At 36.4% G+C, this 21,417-nt stretch overlaps 1 protein-coding gene across 2 annotated transcripts; it reads right to left on the reverse strand.

Annotated features, from left to right (window-relative positions):
• Window positions 1-2,834: 2,834 nt before the first annotated feature.
• On the reverse strand, window positions 2,835-10,427 carry LOC130742899 (COP1-interacting protein 7). Of its 2 annotated transcripts, none has more exons than XM_057594997.1 (9): window positions 9,967-10,427; window positions 9,700-9,876; window positions 9,348-9,472; window positions 8,512-8,561; window positions 8,380-8,432; window positions 8,120-8,272; window positions 7,130-7,353; window positions 5,090-6,663; window positions 2,835-4,245 (listed from the first exon to the last, which is right to left on the reverse strand). In XM_057594997.1, exons 1-9 carry the CDS (start codon window positions 10,023-10,025, stop codon window positions 3,274-3,276), a joined length of 3,387 nt encoding a protein of 1,128 aa, XP_057450980.1. In that variant the 5' UTR covers window positions 10,026-10,427; the 3' UTR covers window positions 2,835-3,273. The 2 variants fall into 2 exon arrangements, with proteins under 2 accessions (XP_057450980.1, XP_057450979.1); XM_057594996.1 differs by having other exon boundaries at window positions 5,090-6,681.
• Between the last annotated feature and the right edge of the window lie 10,990 nt (window positions 10,428-21,417).

Raw genomic sequence — 21,417 nt, forward strand, 5'->3', positions numbered from 1 at the left:
AAGCTGGATGCGTGAGAATGCAAGACAGGTAATAATAATAATAAATTGCCAAAAATAATATTATTTTAAATATTTTGTGATAAAATAAATAGAAATAGAAAACGACATGGTACCAAGTTGATTACATTTGAAAATAGGTATTTTACCTGCAAATACATGGATTACTTACCTAACTAACTAACTAACCTCTATGGGGTTGGTTTTCTTTTCTTTTTCTTCTGAGGTAAAATAAACAAAAAAGGAGAAAGAAAAATGAGGCCCCATACCATTATCACAACTATGGTGTGAGGTGATCAATCAAAATTTGGTCATGGTTTCTTCTACAAGTTTTTCTAAGAAAATTAAGAAATGAAAATTGAAATTATTTTTTACTGAATTAGTTTCCAAGCTACATGATTAAAATAATTTCTCTACAAATTGCATGATTAGTGTATAGTGTTTATCAATTTTAAATTTTAGTCAATACTTTTAATGTAAGAAACATTCTTAAGTTGACACAACTAGACACAGGTTTTGAGTTTAACTCTTACATCTCTATAGATTAAGGATTCGAACTTCCCTGGTCTAGTAAAATCTTAATCTGTGGGTGGTGGTATGCCAATTTAAAACATAAGGCACATTTTAGTAACATAAATTTAATTGCTGAATTCCAGAATTAAATTATATTGTTCCTTTTATTTCAATTCTAGAATATTCTCTTCATTAGGATTATTAGGCCACCTCTAAGGCCAATCCTAATTAGCCCAAGCTTAACTCTAGAATGTGGATGTTAGTATAAATTTGTATCCCCTTTTTATTATGAAAACAATAAGAAAATTGAAGCATTTTATCTTCTTAGCTTTCTTTCTTGATAGGAATTAGCTTCCTATCAGTGGACAACTCTCCTTAAGGAATCTTATGGAAATTTATTGACGCTCATACATATGATACGAGTGAGCCTCTACCAATTTCTCCCGCATGTCACCTGATGCTATGCTTGATAGTATGTAGTTGCTTCCTCTTTGTTATACATTTTTTTTTTTAAAATGAAATATTTTTAATTTATTCCGGTTGTGACATGTAACATCTAAGTCAAGTATCTCACTTTTTCATTACTAATTTCATACATCTTTATTTCTTGTACATTTTCATTTTTAGGGACGTTATGCTCCTTAAATTGGATTTGGTGGGATAGTCGGTGGGAAGTTGTTGAAGTATTGAAGAAAGGGTTAGTTTGGTAATTTAACTAGTATGCGTGAATTTGAACAGCTGGTGCAGTTGTCGGTGAGATTTACTTAGCAGTGAAGGGAGGACACGGGTTCTTCAGAATGTGATGCTTCTTTTGCAACGCAAAGTGAATCCACCACCTTCTTTTATTTTCCTCCTCTTTCAAATTTCTATATTCCTTCAATGAGAATAAGAAACAGATCATACTACATATGGAAGAACCTTGCTTTGATTTACAGCCATCATGTTTTTGTTGTCTGTCTCTCTGTTAGGTTGACTTGCTAAGTTTTTATTTAATAGATTTAGCCTTTTAGATCTTGATTATAGTTTTTTTTCCCCAATGTATAGCATCCACTAACTACAGGACTAACTTCTCCAAGACCCGAAGATTATGTTAAGTGGATAAGTCTTTTACAATAAATCATTCTTCATACGTATCACCCAGGGATCGAACGCTAAATTAAATTCTTAAATAGCTTAACTATCTATTAAATGTGTTTTATCTAGTTGTTATCTTAATGAGAGTTTAGCTATGGTGAAATGGTTATCCTAATTCTTTTTTCTTTCATAAAACAATTGATTTCTACATGAACCAATTTCTCTACAAGAAGCTTATCAAGGTTGAGCTAATTTTGCTATAAAAAAAGTGTAGGACACAAATTAAATAAGACTAATAGGGTTGAAGGAAGAGGTTGTACAACCCAAGCCAAAGGACACACACAGCCCATGTTGAGGTGGCACTTATGACGCTACATAAGTTGTTTGTTCCTGTTTTTTTTTTGGTCGAAGTTGTTTGTTCTATATTGACCCAAAAACAAAAGTTGTTTGTTCTATTGTTTTTTCTTCTCGTGAGTTTTCTAAGTTTTGATTGGTAAATATATTTCTGCATAAAAGCATTGTTGTTTGAGACTAAATTGGATATAGAAATGTGGTCGTCTATGTCTTTATTGTGTTTACACTTTACAGTATTACAAGTTTATCTTCATGCTTGGTTGGAAATAAATGCATGGTTTTGAAGCAACTCTCAAGCTGAAGCAATCTTATGCTGATAAAACTGTTATATAAGACGTTTACATCTAACAGCCATTATATAAGACAACATAGTTGCCACTCCTGTGAGGGACTTTTGTGAAGGCCACCGTTATTAATTAGTTATGCTGATAGACTAATCATAGCATGAACCTCAATTAACTAGCATCTAAAATCAAGCCATGAGATAATGTCATTATGTACAACAAAAACTCTATCATCAGGTTCCCCTTCCAAAATGCCATGAACCTTATCATGGCTAGACGCTTTCTCATGTAGGGTTTGTCACCTTATCCTCTGCTCCATGAGGAATCAATAATGGAGTTGAGACCTTCTGTCACTAATGTTCAAAGCATATTATATACTACAAAAGTTTATGCTTTATAAATTGTTATCATGAAAACATGAATTAGGAATTTTCAGGATCTAACAAATTCTCCTCATTTCCAAAACAATACAAAAAACAAGTAGATGGAGAATTGCAAAAGTGCCCCTCAATCCGACCGCCTTGAAGCTTCATCTTCAATGTACTTCAACTTTGAATGAGAAAATTATTCACATGGTAAAAGGAAACAACATGAAATTATATGGAAGCAATACACAACCAAACATTAAATCTTATATGATTTACAATACAAGGAAATACGTCTTTTGGCTTCAAAAGCCCTTGTCTATAGTTCTAACATGGAAAATATATTACCTGTGCTATACAATCCTTGCTTCTGATACACCATATTCAGATAATTTACATCACAACCTGTAGTATGAAATCCAATCCCCAATCTCTTGGCTTTATTATTGTGCATGCAAGGTGGAAACTATCTACAATCATCCACGTGACTGCCACAGCATCACGTGAATGTGCTTAAAACAACAATCAATTCAGTGTGCCAAACCCTTTCTGTTGAGCTAAAGAATGGACAAAGTAAATTTTTGTTGAAATATTGAATAACCAAAACCATGGATGAAGCTTCTCAGAACACTTTGAGAAGATTATTGTGAAGCCATTTGCAAAAAATCAAAATCCACCATTGTGCTTCAGCTCCTTCTTCCAAAGAAGAGAAGCTTACGAAATCCTTTGGCTGCTTTCAAAGAATCCTCATCATTGTTCCATTTCTTCCTGGAGTGGATTGATTCTGACATCACTTGGTTACTAGGTCTAGGTGGAGGGGTAGAAATTTGTATCTCAGAGACTTTAGGTGGAACAGCATTGCTTTCATCAATTTTCTGATTAACCACTGAATTCACAGCAGAAACTGTAAGGGTTTTGCTAGCTATTGCAGCAGGTGTAGGATTTATGACCCCTTCAGTATTATGTTGAGGTTTGTTATCACCAGGAAGTGAAGATAACTTGTTCAATACTCCTTCACCTCTAGACTGATTTTCTCCCAATGCATGACCATGATTTGGCTCAGATGAATCCATGTGAAGCTGGCCAACATTTTCAAAATATCTTGCATGTTTCTCTGTCACACCAAGATTTTTGTTATTTGGTTCAACAGATTGCACAGCAACAGAAGTCAATGGCAATACTACTGAAGCTTCCATTTCAGTTTTAGCCTTGCCATTAGTGACAGAAATTTCAGTTTTAGCCTTAGCATTTGTTGTAGAAAGAACTGGCCCCTTTGTTTTCTTTGCATCTTCTTTATGATTTGAAGTTTTGACTTCTTTTGGGCCCTGTTTCTTCTTTTCTGTACCAGAAGTCTTCTGCAAAGGTACCCCTTTTCCACTTGCCTTCACGGGAGGTTTCTTGGTTGGACCTGATTTAGCTACGGTTGGTGTAACCTTTTGCTGACTTACTCGGGCGGTTGCGAGGCGATCAATGGTGGAACTCCTGAGGACTGGTTTGCGCACTTTCTTAATGTCCTCACTGGATGGATGAATCTTAGGGTTCTCTTTCTTTGCAGAAGTCTTAGTTTGTGATCCAGTCTTCTTAGCGGCACTTCGTTCCGCAATTCTTTTCTGCCGCTGAATCAGTAATTCCTCCTTTCTCTTTCTAGTTTCTTCTTCCTATTAACAAAATTGGGCAGTAGAGGTGAACAAAAGAATGGGATGCTCAAATTACTTGTGAAGTTTCAACTAAAAGCCAAACAAAATACGAAGAAAAAGTTCCATATATATATTCGGTGCTACGGAAAGTGTTGCTTTTTTTTTTCTGAGTCATGCAATGAAAGAACTTCTCATGTGTACTTGGCAGAAAGAAAGTGTTGGTTTTATTTGCCATACAATCATAATCTCCAAGACACAGGAAAAGATGAAGTGGTGAACATGAAACTTCTACTTCATGGAAATATACAGGTAGCAGTTAAAATCAAGAAATATCAAAGCAATTGAAAACTCATGACCCAGTTAGAATTATCAAAATCACTTGCAGTTTGATTTGAAATGTGAGGCACAAGTGAACTCACTTAAGGTGATAAATTCCAAAATCTACCATCTTTAAACCAAAATCTCAACATCAAGATTCATGTGAGGACAGATAATGTTCATTACATAATTAAGCGATTTTGCTCCTAATTTTCATTTTCAGCCCACAACTTCCTTAGTTGAGTATAAGATAGAGTCTTCAGCATATTTGGCAAATCGGCTTAACAATTGATAAAACAAACACTGCAAATGGGATGTGCAAAATAATTATAGGTTAAAGTTTTAACAATTCTTATAACTTTGTGAGCTGTTTAGGCTAAGAAAACTTTTTTCTACCTTCTATACCAAACTAACCAACATTTGGTTGGTCCCATATCTAACAAAAAAAATTAAGCATTTCCAGAAGTGAAGTAATGTTTAAAATATGCCTCTTTCTTTCACTTGATCCTTCAAGAAAATTGCTAAATCATAACAGTTATTAATTTACCTTAACAGTTTTGCTCTTCGTAACTGTAGTTCTGCTTCCAGGTGATACTTTGCTTCTTGACATGATATCGGATTTGGTTTTCCCAAGGGAAGCATTTTGAGCCTTAGACTTTGCATCTTTACTTGAAACTTTCCCAGTTCGCACTCCAGGAGTTTTCGTACCAGCTCCCTTAGGATTAGATAGACTATTTTTATCATTTCCAATGTCAGAAAGCTTTTTATTTTCTTTATTTGAAGAAATGTTATTTTCAAGATCCATTTCCATGGTCCACGGTGCTGCAGTCCGCTCTACAGCTGAATCACGTTCGAGAACCATGAAGAGATCATCTGGCTCGTGGGAATTTAAGGTTCCAGTCTTATTGTGTGAACCTTCTTGCTTGCTGTTTGTGAGTTCAGTAGCACCAACAATGTCTGAAACCATACTTATGTCAGCTGCTGATTGAGAATGGAATTGATCTTCCGATGATCGTGATTGAATCATGAAAGAGTCATCGCCCAAAATATCTTTCTTGTTTTTCCCTACACCATTAAAAGTTCTAAAGTCACGGTATCGATCTTCATTTGTTGGTTTATCAGATTGATTGACAATGAGCCAGTCCTCTTCTTTCTGACATTTAGTGAGGGAAGTTTCTAGGCCAGGCACAGTTGAATCAGAGTAGCCACTTAATTCTTCATTTCTCCGAGAAAACAACAACTCCTCATCTGTGCTAATTTTTTTCTTGATAGATGAAGCTGCATCCTTCCCTTCCTTAAAGTATTCAACCCGATTCCGGCCCTTGCTGTCCAATTCTCTCCCAGCAACAACAAAGGAATCATCCTCAAAATTCTTGTTCACAATATATTCCTCCTGAAACTTAATAGGCTGTTTTTCCGTATCAGGGGTAGAATCATCATCTCTCAAAAGGAGATTCTGGAAAGCATCCCAGTTGTTATTGCCTTTTATGCCATTGGAATCAGCATCATCTGAACCAATTAGTTTGTCAGGATGCTTTGCGCTATGTTGTTTTTTATGGTGACGGGAACTTGACTTGTGTCTTCTCTCCAGTGACACTACAGCTTCCTCTACCTGGTTTTTCAGGGAATCTCCATTGATAAATTCTTCCTCATTGGACAAACTCCCCTCTGTGACACTACCTTTTTCACCATCTCCATTAGAGGTTATATAGTTTATATTGCGTATAACTACTTTCCTCGAAGACTTCTTTCCGTGCTTCTTTTTGTGAAGATTCTCTGTTGAAGAACTCTTTCTGCTTGGCCTTGAATGGTCATCTGAATCGCTCTCATCACTAGAGTTAGAGGATGCAGTTGATCCGTTTTCATCAGAGTGCTCCAGTACTTGAGAATGTTTCTTCTTCTTCTTCTTCTTATAGGATGATTTATGAGAATCCATTTCTCGGTCAAAATGCGAGCCTTCTCCATTTGGAGGCCATTGAACATTCCCTGGATAATATGCAGGGGGAACTGGCATTCCAGGATACAGGTATGGGGGCATTTGTTGAAATGCATGACCCTGAAAATTGTGAATGAACTGTGGATGATGGTTTTGCCAGGACATTGGTATTTGAGCCCTTCCATCTGTTGATGGTGTTTGACCTGATGTTAGCAAAAGCTACAATCTGTAAATTTTCAAAATCAATATACAACAAACTTTTGGATCTGTGTAAAATATTTAAGTTGTTCAACAGATTTTGTTTTGTAAAATTAGTCACACATACATTTTGGTTGAAAATCGTAGTAATGATTTATTTTGTCTAATCAAGTGCGAGGCAATCATAATCCCACAACTGACAGGGAGTTCATGAATTAATTCTAGACTTCCTCAGAAGCACTATATATTCATTTTGTTTAACAGTGAAGAAAAGAGACTAACAGTCGTTCCATTACCATAATAGTTTAGTATCAGACACGACTATGGCTAATGACAAGTGGTTTCGAAATAAAAGATATTTGTTTTGTCTAGTTTTTGGAACTCTAGCACTCAGTAGGGGCAAGGATCAAGATACTGAATCAACTTAGACACTTAGTAAGTAAAGAAGGATACCTTGGCCAATGTCCAAACTTGCATGGCTCGGGGTCGACTCAGAAATTGAGCCATCACCATTAAGTTTATTGCTTGGATCATCTTCACCGTCGAGTATGATTCCGGATGTCCTCAGGTAAGGCAATTCGGGATGAGAAAACGCCTGCATGGCTGCTATCTCATCTATCCAGCGCTTGTCTTCATTCTTTTGTTTGCAGAGCTCTAAGAAATTTACACATGCTTGCCTGCATAAGACAGAAAATTACATTAAATAGTAAAACACAGAAAGCAAGTTTTAAAAGAGTGAAGATTTCAGCTACACTGCAATGCAGAATCTTTCTTACCGTAACCCTCTAGCGAGGAATCATCATAATATATTCAATGAGTCTGTTAAGCAGTTAAGTCGAAATGCAAAAAAAGATCTTCAAAAGAATAATATCAGTTAATTTAAGTTTTTTTCTTAAAAAAATATTTATGTTAAAACAATTATCAATATTGACAAAGTACTGTTTGTCCAGATGATAGTGCACCTACACTTTAACTAGACTTCATTACAGACTTCTGAAGTCTAAACTGTAAATGGAAACTGACAGGATTCCCCCTTAGGAAATATTAAAATTATCTTCTTTTTTCCTAGCTATTTGCCAAACAAAACCTATATTGAGAAACACATACGATATATTTAGCAAATTATTTATTGTAATTTATCTTCCTTGAATTAGATATTGGCAAGTCACATGTCATATCTCAAAAGGAAAAGAGCAATCTAAATAATATGTCAGGTACAAAACAATGAGTAAAATGAAAAACAGGCACTTAAAAGTGGATAAGATGTCATTATGATGCCCAACCCTATACATAAGTGTAGCTCCAACTAAACCAGGCAATTAATAGTTGATAATGTTATGCAAATCAATTTAGGTAACATGTGAAGCTCCAACTGATGCAGGCAATTGATAGTTGATAAGGTGTCATTATGATCCATGTGATTTTTTTAGTAAGCTTGCAGACCTTAAACGTGAAGCTCCAAAAGCATCAGCAAAACATATGAGATCATCCAGAGATTCTGGGTAATATCCCGCAACTAAAGCGCGGGCATAGGCCATTGCTTGTTCTTTGCAAAGCATAGCTTTACGATTATCCAGAACACGCTGAAGGCGAACCCTGTTAATTGAACATAGATGAAGAATTATTGCATAAGATTATAGTTGCTTCCTTAAAAGTTAAAATATGAGTTACCAAATAAGGAAAAGAACCAACTACATCATCACCTAGAGTTTTCTTCATATCCTTCTTGATTGGTTCCACTCAATTCATCTTTCAGCTAAAATGCACAAGGTGATAAGAGGGTCAAAATCCTGCCAAAACCAAGCTAAACACTAGCAAGAGTTATATCTACATACCTTGGAAGTAGTTGACCTTTTGATACGCCCATCAGCTGATGACACATTTCCTGTTAATCACAAGTCAAAATATGAACTCCCTTGATATCACGCATCAAAGAGAACAAACATAGCCTTCACCTTGTTATCTTTTTTCTGATCCTATGTCAAATGGAACTCAAAAAAAGACTAGAAGAAAGAGAAAAAGAAACTATAGTTACTTATAAGGGCTAGTGCCCATCGGTTCAACAAAGATAATTCTTTTCTATAGAAGATTATGATCTGTGAAGACCCTACTTGCTAATATTTACCCTCACAAGGATTTTTTTTGTGATATCTATTGCACAGTTAGCATGGTGATATGAGTTTGTTAGTTCGAACATCATTCAAAGTTAGGTTGTATATCAACACAAACAAAAAGAAGCCCACAAAATAAAATTTTAAAAATTAACGAAAATTCATGCCAAACATCCAAGTACTTGGGTACCCTTACAATCAAATTATAGCATATTTGGATCAGGCCTCTCGTGTATCAGAATCAATTCTGACACCCAGAAGCTACTCATAGTAGCTTTTCCACCGAATTGATTTTATCTCAAGAATTTGGAATCAATTGTAGAAACAGTTCCAAACAAGCACTTAACCATATATGAAGCCAAATATAACATGTCACTTTATTTCATAGCAGTGTCATCAGTAGTTTCTCCCACTATACACATATCTCAAAGTAAAAAATGACCTTTTTTTTTGGACAAAAAAAAAGCATGTGATATCAAAAAATAACGACTGAGAAGAAGCTGGATTTTCTGGGATATGCAGGATAAAGCACCAATGTGATTAAGATTTTCCATCCATACCTTCTGTCTCTGCCACTAAATTTCCCTTCTCACTCGACTGAATCGAATCTTCAATCTGCACTATCTCCTTTTCTATTGTCACAAACCTCTCTAGCACTTCTGGGGTGCTCACAAATCTAACAAACCTACAGAAAATGAACCAAATACAGCATTATTATATATGATAATCTGCAGTTCTGCACACTGAAGTTACAAACTTTGCAATTAACTAATCCTTGGTCTGAATCTAATCCAAAATTCACATTTTTCTGCATTCAAAACACTTGTAATCCAATTTATCAAAAATCCAAAACTATTCAAAACCAAAACACAAAATCAGAAGGAAGGAACAGAACCAAAAAAGAAAAAATACCTTAAAAGGGTAGCTTTGGTGAACCAGGGAGCATGTGCAACAGGTGGATGCAGAGTGATGGAATAGCCACCTTTGGAAATCTGATCCTTAGCACTCTTGAGGTGAGAAAGAAACGGTTCTAAGATCCCAGAAGCTAGTCTCTCATTCACTCCACCAGCAACAATGATCAAGTCACATCTTCAGCAAAAAAAACAGAAACACAAAGTCAAAACCTTTTCATCTTGTTAAAACATTTTCATGAGTCAGTGATCAGTGAAATTGCAGTACCTGGTTCTGGTTGGGGTGAGTTGAAAAAGGGCATGATCAAGACGAGAATTTGGCTCCATAGCTGAAGCTAGCTGGAGGATCCAAAAGAGAGTCAAATGAGATTGAAAAGTTTGGATCCTGAAGCCCCTCCTTCAATTCACATCACATGCAATGTAGAAAGAGAGAGAGGTTGAGGAAATGGGAAGAGTGAGAAGAATGTGAGTTTTGTTTATTGGAGTTGTGTATGTGGGGTCAACAGAACATGCTGTTTCTTTCTTCTCTCTCTGTTTTCTAGAAAGTGAAAATGTGGAGGTAAGGGATGAAGAAAAGAAGAGACAGTGTTGAGTAGTGTGGTTGGGAAGTCCATTTTGCTTGCTTTCTGTGTTGTTAACTTGTCATCCAAGAGAGGGAGAGGGAGAGTGAGAGTGAGAGCAGAGAGTGTAATGAATTCAATTGTGAGTTGCTTTTTTAGGTTGTCGGTGTCAATCACAGGTGAGTGAATGAGCAGCAAAGGAAGGAATAATTATAACAGTTGTTGCTGTCACTTGGGCACTTGTCACTGCCAACCATGAAGGAAAAACAATTATGTTTTTCTCACATATATTTTGCAGAAAAAGTTACAAAAAGTAATAATGTGTTTGTTCACATATAAAACACACACTTATCTGTGAGATATAAGAAGATAAAAGATATAAATGAGAGATATGATAGGAATTGGACCGAGTGAGACCCTTGCCATAATAGGGTTCTCGCCCATGTAACTTTGTGGTCGGTTCGCACCGCCAGGTTTAGGCATTAGGCGCGGGTGAACCGGGGGCTACGCGTAAAGGGTTGGATAGCCACTTCCTTAGGGCGAGAGTACTGTTGTAAGGGCTATTGGGCCGAAACTTATGAGACCCAATAGCCCAGTTAGGTTATTTTCTGGGGTTTCCACATACCCCCTATAAAAGGGGACGTTTGTACCAGGAAAAAAATATTTTTTGACATTACATAGGCAGCTATACTATTACAAGACCTTACCTCCACTAGGATTTTGGGTCTATCACTGTCATTATTGTTTTTGTACCGGAGCAATTGGTGCTGTTGGTGGAAATCTATAAAATGAATCCCATATCACGTGTTTGCTTGTGTTTTTCTTGAGATTTGGTGAGATTTTGGAGTGATGGAGACGCGTCAGAAGCAACGCAGAGTTTCGCAGGTGCGACGACGTGTTTCACCGCCACGACGTCAGATCCAGCAAGATCTGGTAGCAGACGTGCAACCGGTGCAACGAGGTCCAATTCAAGTATATATGGGTCACCCCCATCTCCACCTTCTCCGCCTCGTTCATCTCCTCCTCCTCCTCCTCCTCCTCGGCCACCACCTTTGGTGGTGACTCAGGAGGACTGTGCGAAGATGATGAACAATATTGATGATATTCAGCGTCACAACGAGCATCTCTTTTTGCCTGTTTTTCCATTGCACTCCTATTTTTCCCATTTTTGACATGTTATTAAAAATACATCATAAAAATGAGTTATGTAAATGTAATGCAATAACAAAGTACAAAATCATATGAAAACATGGCAATAATCATATCCTAGGCAGATATGAGGGTCTAGATCTATCAAGTTTCATTTGTTAGCAGTTTTTTCCGATTTTTCTTTCTCATTGGCCGCTAGAGACTCCTATTATTTGCATATGGGTTGCAACGAGGCTTAAGCAATACCTGATATGGGTGTTTTTATTTTTTGTCAAAAATATGGGTGTTGAATGGGATACGAGGTTTCACATAAAGGCTTCACGGAGGGGTTTCATGGCGGCCTAAAGAGAGATTCAGAGGGGCGGCAGTGAGGAGGGAGGCGCAATAGTGAGGAGTGAGGCAGAATGAGGTTTCAAAGAGAGCAACGTGAGTGAGACCAATGGAGTTTTGCCCCTAAGTATTTCATTTATCATTAGACCGGCACAAATACATATTTTAAGTTAGCTTCACGCTAGCCGACCCTAAACTTGAGCGTCAAATATTGACTGTTGGCATTAGCGTGAGCTTGACCGATACAAACTTATATTTTACATTTCTTTTAGCGTCGACCAAACTCAGTTAAACAACAAAGATAGTCCGCGAGGGTTAGATCAAGTGATAAGAGTTAGGGGACATGAAGATTGGTGGGATGAAGGATGAAGGGTTCAGGGTTTGAACCCTCAAGAGGGATTAATTTACTAATATTACTAACGACTAACATTTGGCTAAAAAGAAGAAGTTAAACGGCAAGGACAAATTTTAAACCATATAAAATATTTCTTTAGATGTCCACTAATTATAAGTGTTGGTGTGTCTAGGTCGACCCAAGTCTCATAGCTAATATCGCACTTTCTTATAAGAAAGTACTATGTGAAAGAAGAAAAATATATAATTTAAAATATAAATGCTAAATCCTATTTAATTATTGTGTTTTTCCTATGAACTAAATCTAACAAACTGAAATAAATCCAACAAACTTATAAAAAAAACATTAAAAAGTATAAATGGATATGAAGTCATTGTTAAATGTTATAGAGTGAGTTATGATATATATATACACCTTTCTACTCATTTTTCACCTTCATTTTCTATTTTTTCTTTTTTCTCTATCAATTAAATCATCTATCACATCTTAACTTTCTCTCTCCCTTCTTCCTATATCTTTTTTCCTCCACCTCTCCACACCTAAAAAATGAGGTGTATAGATATAATTGAGTTATAATATATACACATCTCTCTACTCATTTTCCACCTACATTTTCTATTATATAAACCGTTGCTATCTGTTTGGTTTGGTTTGCAATTATGGTTTGGGTCAATAAGTTAGAACGAGCTTGTCATAATTCTTTTGGTACAAACAAATGTACATCGATATCTCCAAAACAAAGGAGACCAGCAAATAGGAGTATGAAAATCAAAGCTCACCAATTGCGATGACAAAACAAGTTAGAAGGAAGATTGTTGTATTGTTGCACCTTTCATAAAGGACTTTCCAGGTGAGGAAAGGAGGGAGAGGAAAAGTTTCAAAACGACAATCTACAAATTGTTTAAACAAAGAAAAATTATACCGGTAAACTTTTTCTTCAGCTAATTTAATTATACATTTCTTCAATAGATAAGAACCATTGTTCTACTTCTAGCAACTTTTTTACGTTTTAACTTTTAACATTTCAAAACACCAAATTTGAATTCAAATTAGGACTAAATTTTACAAGACTTTGTAGAGAATTAAATTCTACCTATTTTATAAGGGTCATTTTATAAATAGTGAAAGACAAGGACATTGGCATTCGTGGGGCTATGTAATGGTGGTTTTTTTGAACAATATGTAATGGTGGTTGGACCTGGATATCATTGGTATATGGAAAATAAAGGTAACGAAATTTGCAATCATGGCCATGGTCATGTTAGTAATCCATAACTTTTCGGCTTATTGTCGGTTGAAATTTGGTTTTCAACACAAATACAATGCTTATCGGATTGCTTAACAATGTAGTCACAGTTAGTAGCCCTAATTATTATTTTTTGATTATAAATTTGTTATTAGTTCTATTTTAGGAAATATCATATTAATTCACTCTATCCAATAATTGAGCAGGTGTGTATCATAAGGGATTTGCCTTTTCTATTGATTATTTTAATTTGAATCAAAAATAAATTTTGAATGAAGTCCTCAAGTGGTGAATTGAAAAAGAAATTTTTTTATTAGTTCTCCGTACACTCCCTTTTTATAAAGAGAATGAATCTTTTTATCAACAGATCATTCAAAAATGGGCCAAACCGTGGTATATATTTACTAGCCAGAACATAATGTAGGCCATCAATCATGTCCAACTTCCTAACTTCAAATATTATTGATACGTTTTCCATCCAAGCCCAATATTGGGGCTCAAAATATACAACCCAAGAGCGTACCCGAGACTGCACAACAATAATAGGCACTAGGCAGATTTAGAGTCTAAATTTAGTGTCAGGCACGCACAATTCTAAGACCATATACAATGGATAGTTTAATTGGGTGTTAAAAATTGTTAAATTTTGTTTATAGGGTTTAGTCGTTGTTGAAGTTTGTTGAAAGGGATGAGAGAGAAGAAAATTGTTGAACTTTTTCAACAAAATTTAACAGCCTGCGGTGTGCCACGTGGCGCGAGGCCAGTGGCCACCGCAGGCACGTGCAGCACACGCGCCTTGTCAGCAGGAAAGAGAAAGCCTTTTTTTTTCTTTGCCACGTGTCAGCTTCTGATTCGTGGCTCCGAATTTCTTTTACCCTTATCTTTTGAACTCAATTATTTCATCAAAAAAAATTATACCAAAATTCATGATTTTTTTTTTTTGGTTATTGGGAGGGACTAAGCCCAGAAACTACAAACGAAACTGTCTCGAGTAAGAAACACCCGTAACATCAAAGAACAACAAGTTTTTTTCTCTATAAATAGAGACTTGGTTCGTTTGATTTGGACACAGAAAAAAACCAAGTTTTTCACCCTCTTATTATCTCTCTAACCATCTTGCATTTATTTTGAAAGTCTATATTTTTTGAAAAAAAAAAAATTATAGTCTATATTTTAAAAAAAATTAAATTGTTAAGTGTTTGTTGTTTTAATTTAATTTAAATCGATAATTGTAATTTTATGTAATTATAAAAACAAAAATATAAAATTAAATAAAAATGTGAAATAAAAAAGTGGTGGGGTAGGGTGAGTGGTGAGTGGTGGGGTAGGGTGTTGAGAGTTAAGTAAAACCATTGGAGTGGGTAATTATTGAGAGAGTGTTGAATTGGAGAGAGAAGATGATGTGGAGTGTTGGGAAGAGAAAAAGTGGAGTAGAAAAGGGGTAAACAAAACATTTTTTGTTTAACCATTGTATATGGTCTAACGCTGAACTTGGCTTGTTAGAGTCAGCTTAGCCAACATAAATTTCAAAAGAAAGTTGTTTAAATGTATCTTTGACTTTAAACTCATGACAAGTCGCGTCAACTTTTAACTGTTAGTGTCGTCCCCACATGTGAACATTAAAATACAGACCAACTTAGCGTTAGTGAAAGATAACTCTAATGTGCTAGAGTACATACCAGAGTTTTGAAGAAACTTTTAATTTTTCACTTACTTAGCACCTAGGAAAGTACCTAGGTGTCTCCTTTTACATGGAAGAACTACATAGGATACTTATAGTTATCTGCTTGACATATTTTAACAAAGTTTAAGCACTTAGAGAGCTAATTGTTTGTCCCTTGCAGGTAGAACTACATTAGTGAATGTTGTGATTGTAGCCTTGCCTACTTACACTATGTAGACCCCCTGTTGCTTGAAGGGGTGTGTAACGAGTTGGAGAAAATGCAGAGAGTTTTGGTTATCATTCCATTGCTTGGGAAAAGTTCTGTAATTCCATGAGTGAGGGGAATGACTTTTAAACATATGTTTGAGCGGGAAAAATTTATTATGATCATCTAAAAATTTGTGCATAGTTACACCAAACCATTTTGACCCACTATATCAGGTTTTAAAAAAAAAATTAAAATAGATATTTTCTTAATTAAATATTTATCTTTAATTAATTTCAAAAAAAAAATGTATCCTTAATCTTAATCTGTTCCTCTTCTCTCTCAATCTTCATCTCTTCTCTCCACCTAACACCACCACCAGATCTGTACAGGAACCAAAATGCTTCAAACGAAGCACACAACTCAATCATAGAAAAAAAAAAAACACCATTTTCCCCAACCTTGAATTCCATTTCCTTCAAGATCCGAGACTCTCAAGTTCCAAATTGACGGAAATCAAACCCCCAAAAATTGATACCAACAGCAGGAGTATTGAATCAACACTGTTAAAGTGAGGAAGGAGACTGGGGAAAGAAAAAGCTCTCGTCTCCACCATCTCTGCAAAGCCCATCCTTTCCTGCTCATCTACCTGCATCGAAACCTTCTTTTATCAAAAGAACCCAGATCACAAAAATCGCTCGGTGACGGCGACGAACCCAGATTCCGAGAGCGTTGATGATGACGGCGACGAACCCAAATCGAGGTTTGTTGCTTCCTCTTCTCATAGATCTGGGTTGCTTCCTCTTCTGGGTTGTCATTTTGGTGTTTTCTTGAGGTTGGTGGTGGTTGTTCTGACAGTGACGAACTCAGATCAAGGTTGGTTGCTCCCTTTTCTCGTCGATCGGTTGCAGGCGGCGCGGTAACAAGCGTGAGGAAAGGAAGGAGCTTGGGGAATGGTAACAGCTCTGGTGTCATTGGAGAAGATCAAAAGTGTCTATGTGAGATCCCTGTCGAGTGTAAATTTGAAATTTTTTAATATACCCACATGTTTTTCTGTATATATATCCACTCTTGCTTTGAATTGAAACCACAAAGCATCTTCCTTTGCGAGAATTTTGGTGTAGCAGAACAACAAACTGTAATGCGTATGTGTTGTTTCTTCCAAATTTCCTTACTTTTTCTTTTTTGGCATCTGGGTTTTGTTAATTTGTGTGTTGTTTGCTTCTTGCAATCTTTGATGAAAACCTTCTGGAGTGATGTGGGAAGATGATGGGTTGAGGAAGGAGGAGGATAATTTATTCACTAATTAACCTAATCATTCATTAACTAATTTACTAATATATATATGTTTTTTGATTTTTTTTTAAAAACCTGCTAAACCGGCTACTGCAGGTCAAAAATAGCAATGTGTAACCTTACACAAGTTTTTAGATGATCATAATAAATTCCTCCATGTTTGACCTTAACAAAGCCCTCATCATGAGGTGTTATTAATTAGCTAGTTTGGGCCTTTGAGCCCGCCCTGTAACCAAAAAACTGCTATATGGGTTTTAAGCATCTGGACTTTGGTGTAAGATAGTTTGGGAATCTAGATCCATCTCGGTCCAGTTTTAATACTCACCGTTCTTTATAGGGTTGTTGTCAAGAGATTGATAAATAAAACTTATTTGTTGTTAAAAAAAGGGAGTTTTGTTTTGACAGATGAAAAAAAAAGGGAGTTAATTAATGAAGAATTCTTCATTGTATATAGTATATACCAGTATAACTTAAAACACTTGATAGCGGCCACCTGGGTGCAGAGGTTTGTTTGATTTCAGGAAATTCTATTGTAGGTAATATAGAAAACTAATATTTAGCTTAATCTACAAGATTCCATCAAAGAACTTGCTTGAAGCTCGTGAGAATTAAAGGCAGATTTGCCTACCAAATTGTACACGAAATTAGTGTGAAGTAAACACATACTATCATAGGAAAGAAAGCTAGTGCAGTCTTACAAACAAGTATCACATCAATCCTCAGTCTAGTTTACATAATTAACTAGAAACAGCCTAATATATACTCTAATTGCTTACTACTAAAGTTAAGCAGTTATAACATATATCATAGGAATGAAAGCTAGTGCAGTCTTACAAACAAGCTAAGTTTCACATCAATCCTCAGTCTACTTTACATATATAATTAACTAGAAACAACCCAATACTACTAATTAATTAACATATACTCTAATTGCTTACTACTAATTAAAGTTAAGCAGTTCTGAGGAACTATAGTATCTAAATAAAAGAAGTTGCATTGTAATGCTTAGTTACATCGATGAACATTATTTTCCGTTCTCATTTAGTGTCTCATTGTCTTTTATAACCTTAAGTCGATATTTTTAAATTACATAATAAGATTTGATTTAATTTGTGGAAATGTTTTCTCCTGGTTCACTGTCGGCGTTTACACCACGGAGAGGCCTACGTCAAGGTGATCCCCTCTCGCCCTATTTGTTTGTGCTTTGCATGGAGCGGTTAGCAATTCAAATTCAGAAGTTGGTGGGGAATGAGTCTTGGAAACCGGTACGCATTACTAGGGATGGTGTGGGAATCTCCCACTTATTCTTTGCAGATGATGTCTTGCTGTTTTGTCAAGCCTCTAAGGAGCAGTTGAGTCTGATTAAAAACACATTGACGGAGTTCTGTGCAGCGTCTGGAATGAAAGTGAACCTGGATAAGTCTCGCATGTTCTTCTCGAAGAATGTCCCTCAAAGAAAGCAACGAGAATTGGCTACTCTTACAGGTATCTCTAGAGCTGCCAACTTGGGGAAATACCTTGGTATCCCATTGTTGACGGGTAGAGTGAAGCGAGACCACTTTGCTCCTCTCATTGATAAGATTACAGCGCGGCTCGCTTCTTGGAAGAATAGTCTCCTCAATAGAGCGGGGAGAGTGTGTCTAGCAAAGTCCGTCCTTACTTCCTTACCGGTCCATACTATGCAATCATTATGGCTTCCTGAATCAGTGTGTGAACATGTGGATAAGCTTGTACGAAATTGCGTGTGGGGTAAAGGAGGCAATGGCAGGAATTGGCATCTAGTATCATGGAAAGAATTGACTCAGCCTAAAGCCAAAGGAGGGCTAGGGATAAGGAGCGCAAGGGAGAATAATGAAGCTCTCTTGGGGAAAACGGTTCATAACATGTTGCATGAAAAGGATAAGTTATGGGTACAGGCCTTTGCTCAGAAATATGTTCCTAACGATTCCATTCTTACGGTTCAGAGGAGAGTTGGGTCATCTTATGTGTGGAATGGGATTTTGAAGGCCAGGGATGCAGTAATACACGGCTTTGGACCAAAATTGGGGGATGGTGCGTCGTCGTTATGGTATGCTAACTGGTTGGGCTCAGGACCGTTGGCGTGTAGGGTTCCGTTCGTTCACATAACGGACACGCAGCTAACAGTTGCTGATCTGTGGAGGCATGGAAGCTGGAATTTTGATGTTCTATAAACTCAGTTATCGCAGGAGATTAAGGAGGAGATTAAGGTTGTTCCGGTTCCATCTGTCCAGGTCGGAGAGGATAAGATTTTGTGGCGAGAAGCTAATGATGGCCGCTACACGGTGGCATCGGCGTATAGCTTACTGAATGAGGATGATGAGCACGAGTCGAGGTTCTGGAAGCTCATTTGGAAGGCGAATGCTCCGGAAAAGGTTCGCTTCTTCCTCTGGCTAGCAAGCAAGAATGCACTTCCGACGAACAGTAAGCGTTATCGTTGCCGTCTAGCGAGTTCACCAGTATGTACTAGGTGTGGCGCTGCAGTGGAGGACGTTGATCATGTTCTCCGTCGATGCCCAAGCTCGATTTGGATATGGAGTCAATTTGCAAACAATTTACCCCGGGTTCAGACGGCGCTGCAACTTAGGGGTTGGCTTTACACACATCTTCAGGTACATAATCATGCTATGTTTTGTGCGATTGTGTGGAATATTTGGAAATGGAGGAACAGCCGTGTTTTTTATCACGATCAGTGGCAACCCATGGAAGATTTACGGAGGATCCACGTCGATACTTCAGAGTTTCAGCGGTGGGGAAGTGGAATGGTTGATCAGGCGCCTGTGGCGGTTCAGGGAGGCGACTACGTGATGTTACATACCGACGGAAGCTGGTGCCAAGGTCTTAATCGAATAGGAGGTGGTGGAGTGATCAGAGACAGTTTGGGTAGGTGGGTGTTTAGCTTTACCATGGCAGCTGGTGCAGGTGATGCCTTCAAATCTGAAGTTGCAGCAGTGCATAAAGGGCTTCTCCAGGTGTGGGACTTGGGGTTTCGCCATGTGCGGTGTTTTGTGGACTGTTCTGAATTGCAACAAGTTCTAACAGATGACAGAGATGTCCAGAATTATTGGCATGGGGAGGAGATTACTCAAGTCCGTGTAGTATTGGCCAGGAATTGGAACGTAACTGTTGCTCATGTTACTCGAGATCGGAACGCTGTGGCGGATGCTTTGGCTAAACTCGCGCTGAATATGAACGAGGATTGGAAAGCTTGGAGGTACCCACCTTCAGCGGTGGTGCCCTTACTTTGTCAGGATGTAGTTTGCTAGTCTGTTTGTTTTCTTTCTTTCCATTTGTACCAAAAGAAAAAAAAGACACATGCATGAAGTTGCATACCTACACAAAAAGTATTGATCATGTCAAAAACATGTCTTATTAAATATTAATTCCTTGATTAACAAGGTACTTATCAGGAACATTGCTATATGTTATGTCTTGAAATTGTCTATTCAAACAGTCAAAGGAAGAAGGTCCCTGGAATTTTGCACCCCTTCCAATATAATCTCAAAATATAAACATAGGCTGAGATAGCACTCAGACACAGATATATGGTTGACTAATCAAGAACTCATTCTTGGTCAAAAGCCATAATTAAGGCATATAAAAAATAATAAAAATTCTTGTCGCATAAAAAACGAAATTACTTTGAACCTGTTGAGAAAATGTAGGGACAAACGACAGTAGTAAAATGCCGTCTTGTCTCCTCTTTCTTTTCCAATAGTCCAACCCTTATTACGGAGAAAGTACAATTCTTTTGTGCCATGTGGACAATCACATTATTCATCCCTAGTGTTCACATATAAGAATTGTGGAATCAAAATTTTCAATTCTTAAATTCTTTTTTTAAGGTAATTTTTAAATTTTTAAACGATGTCTCATTTTCTGTTTTACTGATCAAATTGTAACACATTAAAATTTCTTATGTTAGATCATAAGTGTTATTATGTTTTTTTAATTGATATGCCAAATTATAAATAGTTAAGATAGGAAATGAGCAATAGTTTTTTAATAAAGGAGGGAAATGAGCACCATATTTAGAAAGACGATTTAAATCCATAAGAATATATATAAAGAGAATGAGACAAGTACAACGTGTTTGAAAGGTTATATTTCTCTTCACTATATAGCCTAGAGAGAGTCAAATTTGCTTGTTTTCAGAGCTGTTATAGTCTACAAAACCGTTAAGAAAACCTTTGAATTTCAATATTTTTTTCCCTGGTTTCAAAATTGAATTTCGCCAAGGTAAAACAACATTGAACATCCCACTACAAAAATTTGGAGGATTTAAGTTATGCTCTTTGATTAAGAAATATGTGAGCGAAATTATATGAAAGAAAAAGATGAGTTTTTTTTTTTTTTTTTTACAAGAGGAATACTGAAAAAGATGAGTTTAAATGTATTATAACTCGTTAGGAAAAGAAGAGATAATTAGAAATTAAAACAAATAGATAATTAAGATCATTTGTCCCTATTTGATTTTGGACCGCATCTCTAACCGCATTTACTGTGTAACTTAATTAAATATTTTTTTGATACATCGGAAAGAACTTAATTAAATATTGAATCAATTAAGTAATCATTTTTTCTCACCCTTTAAATCCATCCCTATATTTAGTTTCAGGTGAAAATGGCCTCACCAATAAAATTGTGTGATGTCAATTAAATAAGACATGAGTACGAGAGTTATAAGAATACATGATTTTTTTAATTTAAATTGTACAATTTAATTTGTTATACACTAGTAGTTCTTAAATATATCAAAATTTTCCAAAAATATTCAAACAAAAAGACCAAAATTAATATATGGAGGACATCACGTGATGCACATATCACAAGTCACAACACCTCTATAAAAAGGATACACCACAATTCTACAAATACCCATTTCAATATCATCATC

This window comes from Lotus japonicus, chromosome 3 (assembly GCF_012489685.1).
Source record: "Lotus japonicus ecotype B-129 chromosome 3, LjGifu_v1.2".
NCBI lineage: Eukaryota > Viridiplantae > Streptophyta > Magnoliopsida > Fabales > Fabaceae > Lotus > Lotus japonicus.

Bases quoted from the DNA above. Each gene is read 5' to 3' on its own strand.
- LOC130742899 (XM_057594996.1), bottom strand. From the start codon at position 10,025: ATGGAGCCAAATTCTCGTCTTGATCATGCCCTTTTTCAACTCACCCCA. The intron at 9,877-9,966 runs GTACTGCAATTT...TTTTTGCTGAAG, and splicing joins CTCACCCCAACCAGAACCAG to ATGTGACTTGATCATTGTTG. The intron at 6,682-7,129 runs GTATCCTTCTTT...TGCTAACATCAG, and splicing joins AAGTTTGGACATTGGCCAAG to GTCAAACACCATCAACAGAT.